A 6,000-nucleotide genomic window follows, 5' to 3' on the forward strand; every position below is an offset into this window, starting at 1 on the left:
CCTCAGATGAGCCCTGGGAGACAGGTGTGACTCTGCTGCAAGAAGGTCCAGAGGAAAACAACTGCTCAGGTCACAGGCTCAGATTTAAACTCAGCTCTGCTGGGCTTCCCAGTTGGCTCAGTGGTAAAGAATCCACCTGCCAGTGCAGGAGACGCAAGAGATGCAGGTTCAATCCCTGGGTCAGGAAGATCCCCTGGAGTAGGAAACTGCAACCCACTCCAGTATTCTTGCCTGGAAAATCCCACAGACAGAGGAACCTGGAGGCAGCAGTTCTTGGGGTCGCGAGGAGTTGGACATAACTGAGCACAACAGCAGCTGTGGAATCCACATCCCGCCACCTCAAGGAAACCTCACATTTTTTTCCACCCAGTCTATCAGGACTTCACTACTGAAGGGTCCTCGACACAGGGTCATGTCCGTCCTTTTGGATGTTTATTTGTCTTTGGGTCTCCTATATCTTTTCTGGCCTCGTTTCAACATTTCCCTTTAATACCACCTCATTTTTTTATAGAGTGGAAATAAGGTGTCAATCACGACCACCCCATTTGAAAACACTTCAATCAAAACGGGACCGGCCAGGAGAAACAGCTATAAGAGCCGGATGGTGAGGCGGAGCAAGAAATCTAAGAAGAAGGAAAGTCTGGAAAGGTGAGTTAGAGCCGTCCTCTTCGTGGGTTTGGTGTGTTCCCACACTGAAGGAAAATTACTCCTCACTTAATTGAAATGCTTGCATATGAGGAAGATCTATTTCTCTGTGAGACATGTTGCCCTGTGGTTCACATGTATTTATACACTAGAGTTTATATTCACTCATGACAGCATTATGTTTCAGAATGAAAAGATTTATGTAGTTACACTGTAGACTTTACTTTTTCTCATGTGTGAGAACCATGAAAAGCTCTGCTTTTTCTTATGTTTCCAGACTTCATTTCAGTTGGATTTGAGGAACTAAAACTTCAGGTAACTTTTAGCATTAAATCTATATTTAATAATGTCCATCTAAAAACACCAGGGAAACCGTGGTAGCTCAGTGGTAAAGAATCTACCTGCAGTGCAGGAGATGCGGGTTTGATCCCTGGGTTGGGAAGATCCCCTGGAAGAAAGCATGGCAACCCACTCCAGTTGGGTTGCCTAGAGAATCCCATGGACAGAGGAGCCTGGCAGGCTACAGTCCATGGAGTCAGGAAATAGTAGGACATGACTTAGCAACTAAACAATAGTAATAATAAATAATCTGAAAATATATAGTTGCTATTTTTGAATGCCAGATATGCTAAGATAACTAGATCTTCAAAGCATCCAAATAAGCCTGGAATTAAAGAGACTTTGCTTTACTGCCTGAAAGTCTATCACACATTAGCACTATGAAAGGCACCCTGAGTATCATTTAGTGCTCTGTGCAGACACTGGTGAGGGGTGTGTGTGTGTGTGTGTGTGTGTCTGGTGGGGAAGTTTCTTCCAAACAATTGTCTAGATGTGCTTCCTGCACGATGTGACAGCATCTTGACTCTACCCACTTGAATTTGGTGTGTTGGATCACAGTATAAGGATTTTAATGCTAGAAATGAGAAATACGCAAATGTAAAAAGCAATGATGGTTAACTCCAGGAAAGACAAATTGGTATAAGAAAGGAAAATACAAGTATGCTTTTCATGGCCAAACTATGAACAGTATTTATTGTGTAAGATAAAGAAAGTATCAACCTTTTGTTCCTAACCAGAAAATTTGGTTTAGCTCAACTGGGAGGAAACGTGCTTGTTTAGAAGGGGGATAGGTTGTTATAAGGGCTAAATTTTTCATCTTCTGTGGTAGGAAATCAACAGATAATTTCTAGGACTGAAAAACTGAAAAAACAGCATAAGCACATTACCTAGCAATTTGCAGACAGCTAAAAGAGTAGAAAGAGTTTCGCTGGGAATCAGGGAAAAGGCAGAACAGAGCTATTTTTCGTTATAAGCTTATAAAGCTATTTGGCTTTTTGACCCAAGTACATTTATTACTGTGATTAAAAGTACACATGTACGCACGCACACACATACATTGATACCTTTTTTTTTTTTTAATGTGAGCTTTATATTTTGAGTGTGTGTTGGGTCATACAGAACACACTGCTTCAAGGGATCGTAGAGTGGAAAGTGTGTGACTCAGCCCCTGGAGGTGAAAGAACCCTATACAGCCACCTGCGTTTCAGAGCCACCTGAAGCTATGCTTTTAACTTTAAGACGTGCTTGTTGGCACTCACTACACATTTGCCCTCTGCTGAAGCGTGGTGTCTGCTGCCCTGCTGACACGATAAGCTTCAGTTCACCTCCCTGAGTTTTTCTGTGTAAATGTACAGCCTCCATTGTCCATAGGAATATTCAGGAGTTCACGATGGAATAAGCACAGCCAACAGCCCCTCAAGGATGAAAGCCTCTACCCAGTAGATCACCATTAAAGAATCCAATATTCCAAATGACAGTTTTTCTTCCAAGGATTTACTTTGTACTGTCTCTTAATTTAATTGTGTCAGTGTGTTCGGAGCTATATACTTGGAAGCTTTCAGACAAAAAACAGTATCCTCAAAAACCTGACATACAAATAAATGAATGTGCATTTATTCTTAGTTGCTGAGTCATGTCCAGTTCTTTGTGACCCCATGGACTGTAGCCTGCAAGGCTCCTCTGTGCCTGAAATTTTCCAGACAAGAAGACTGGAGTGGGTTGCCCGTTTCTTCTCAGGATCTTCCCGGCCCAGGGATCGAACCTGGGTCTCCTGCATTGCAGGCAGATTCTGAGTCACCAGATATATTTTCCTATTTTCACAACTTGTCTTAAAAGTGCTTGAAATTAAGAGGGTTTCCATTGTGTATTCTCCAAGCCTCTTCCTTTCTAAGTCATAGGAAAGTTTTGAATGTAAAAGTGGAATCCTTCTCTTTAAGAGGACCCGCCATCACGTCACCATCTCTGGGTGTACTGAATCAGTGCCCTGGTGCTTCAGGGCGGGGGGGTGGTTTTGAATGTAGAATCTGATCAGTTTCCTCCTTTTTTCACTCTAGGAGGAGATCCCTTTTCAAAAAACTAGCCAAGCAGCCTTCTCCTTTACTCCACACCAGCCGAAGTTTCTCCTGCTTGAACCGATCCTTGTCATCAGGGGAGAGCCTCCCAGGGTCCCCCACTCACAGCTTGTCTCCCCGATCCCCTACACCCAGCTACCGTTCCACCCCCGACTTCCCATCCGGTGAGTGAACCTCCTCTCCTAGCAAGAGTTGAGGGGCCTAAAGAGAGAAGGTGGGGATGTAATTGACAGAGAAAGGGATTGACCTTTCAGAAGATATAGCTATTCAGTCCCTTAGAAAAGACAGGAAGTACTGGGTTGACCCTTGGGGAGGTTTATCTGAAAAGTATTTATTCACTAGACTGAGATGCTTAGACAGTTTGCTGCCCTTATCTAAAACAGCTCGGGTCAGAAAGCCTGGGAAGAAAGGGGAAGGGGGCTCTTGCTCACAGTCTCCTGTTTCCCACCCACAGGCACTAACTCCTCCCAGAGCAGCTCCCCAAGCTCCAGCGCTCCCAACTCCCCAGCGGGGTCAGGACACATCCGGCCCAGCACGCTCCATGGTCTGGCCCCCAAACTCAGTGGGCAGCGCTACCGGTCAGGAAGGCGGAAGTCAGCCGGCAGCATCCCCCTGTCTCCACTGGCCCGGACACCCTCTCCAACCCCACAGCCCACCTCCCCGCAGCGGTCCCCATCCCCTCTGCTGGGGCACTCACTTGGCAATTCCAAGATGGCTCAAGCCTTTCCCAGCAAAATGCACTCCCCACCCACCATCGTCAGGCACGTCGTGAGGCCCAAGAGTGCAGAACCCCCTCGGTCCCCGCTGCTCAAGCGCGTGCAGTCAGAGGAGAAGCTCTCTCCCTCCTATGGAGGCGACAAGAAGCACCTGTGCTCCCGCAAGCACAGCCTGGAGGTCACCCAGGAGGAGGTGCCGCGGGAGCAGCAACAGCGGGAGGTGACCTTGCAGAGCCTGGAGGAGAATGTGTGCGACGCACCTGCCCTCAGCCGGGCCAGGCCCGTGGAGCAGGGCTGCCTGAAACGCCCCGTGTCCCGGAAGCTGGGCCGCCAGGAGTCTGTGGACGAGCTGGACCGAGAGAAGCTAAAGGCCAAGGTGGTGGTGAAGAAACCTGACGGGCTCTCGGAAAAACAGGAATCCCGTCCGAAGCCTCACGGACTTGGCAGTGACTTGGAAAACCTCTGTGCTTTTAGGCTCGAAGAGAGAGACAAGAAAATCTATCCGAAAGCTTCAGAGAGGTCAAATCATTTTGAAAGCAAAGCAGCCGTGCAGGAGGCCCAGCCCCTGTCCAGCCTTTTGAAAGATGCTCTCCACAAGCAGGCCAACGTGCGGGCCAGCGAGGGTGTCACCTCTGAGGGGGCAACGGCAGCTGGGGACCACGGCCAGGGGACCACCTGTGACCTCAAACGAGCCTCAACGCACAGCACCCTCCAAGATGGCCTCTGTCATACCACCCACAGGTCCACCTGTGGGAAGGGGGACACCACAGAGAAGGTCCCCCAGGCCAAGGAGGGTCTGCGGTGTGAGAAGTTAGACGGCAAGTTGGCCAACATCGATTACCTCCGAAAGAAGATATCCCTTGAAGACAAAGACGAGAGCCTCTGCTCTGTGCTCAAGCCCAAGGTGACGGCCAGTGCCCAGGAGTGCCTGCCTGGGAGCCTGGGCCGGCCTGTGGGAGGGCAGCAGGAGGCCCCGCCAGCCTCCGAGGGCCGCACACCGTTCATCGGCAGTGCCCACGCGGCTCAGCTCAGTGCTGTCTCCTTTGTCCCTCTCAAGGCCCTTTCTGGCCGGGTGGACAGTGGAACGGAGAAGACAGGCTTGGCTGCTCCAGAGTCACCTGTCCGGAAAAGCCCCTCCGAGTATAAGCTGGAAGGGAGGTCTGTGTCGTGCCTGAAGCCCATTGAAGGCACCTTGGACATCGCTCTCCTGTCGGGACCTCAGGCCTCCAAGACAGAGCTGCCTTCCCCGGAGCCTGCCCAGAGCCCCAGCCCAGGCAGTGATGCAGAGTCCCCCGTGCCCCTGGCTCTCCCCAACAGCACAGGGAGGAAGGCTGACACTGCAGGTCAGAGAGAGTCCTCCCCTGCCAGCTTCAAGGTGAACAAATCCTATCTGCTTGAGCCCCGGTTCCCACCATCCAGTCGGGGTCTGCAGAGTTCACCGGTGGCTGCCCCGCCTGACCCAGAGCTGAAGCTGGACAAGAAGGTCTCCCAGGCAGCCCGTGCCCCAGCGACCATCATGGAGAACCATCCCCAGCGGGGAGAGGGCCATCCCAGCCAACACCAAGACCGCAGCCCTGACATTAAGCTCCTTCCCTTCCCAGGGCAGAACCTCCAAGGCGCCAACGCATCTAGATCCCGCAGCCCACTCTTGCCTGAAAGTGTCTCTTCCAGGGAGAAGCCGAGTGGGAGAGAGTTGTCCGAAAGGGGCCCGTCAGTAGTGAGGAGCGAGCGGTCAACTGCGAGGCCCGACATCCACAGAGACCCCTCCAAGGAGCTGTGTCCCCCAGAAGCTGCTAAACCCAGCGACAGCTCCCAAACCCTCCCTGTGGTGGGGAGGACCCACCCTGATGTCTCCACCCAGACCCAGGCCTTGGAGAAAGTGTGCAGGCCTTGCGGGAGAGCAAAGCCCAGAGACGGCCGAGAGGAGGTGAGGCTGCCGGCCAGAGAGGACTTCTCTTTGCGCTCTGCGGGAGCTCCTTGTGAGAGAGAGCTGGGCGCAGAGAGTGGCCTGGAATCCAAGATGGAACCTGCTTCTACCAGGCGGTCTCTGGAGCCGCCCAGGCCAGAGAGTGAGAAGAGTGGAAGGCCTTCTGGTTTCCAGTCTGTGCAGAAAGACAGTCCCAAGGAACCAGAAAGGAAAGAACAGCCTCTGCAAAAGCACGTCACCAGTAGTTCTCAGCCGGGTCCCAAGGAACCAGAAAGGAAAGAACAGTGTTTGCAAAAGCACA

General features: G+C 51.2%; 1 protein-coding gene across 3 annotated transcripts in view; it reads left to right on the forward strand.

The window, feature by feature from the left end:
• LOC120879597 (microtubule-associated serine/threonine-protein kinase 4-like) overlaps positions 1–6,000 on the forward strand; it is a 176,042-nt gene that overhangs the window by 165,958 nt on the left and 4,084 nt on the right. For 2 of the 3 annotated variants that reach the window (XM_040262637.1, XM_040262639.1), the window contains 3 exons: positions 512–648; positions 3,039–3,220; positions 3,511–5,999. In XM_040262637.1, coding sequence (XP_040118571.1) covers positions 512–648; positions 3,039–3,220; positions 3,511–5,999 — 2,808 coding nt within the window. The remainder of the gene's footprint in view (positions 1–511; positions 649–3,038; positions 3,221–3,510; position 6,000) is intronic. The other variant, XM_040262638.1, reaches the window with a different exon arrangement.

Source organism: Oryx dammah, unplaced genomic scaffold (genome assembly GCF_014754425.2).
Source record: "Oryx dammah isolate SB20612 unplaced genomic scaffold, SCBI_Odam_1.1 HiC_scaffold_20, whole genome shotgun sequence".
Lineage (NCBI taxonomy): Eukaryota > Metazoa > Chordata > Mammalia > Artiodactyla > Bovidae > Oryx > Oryx dammah.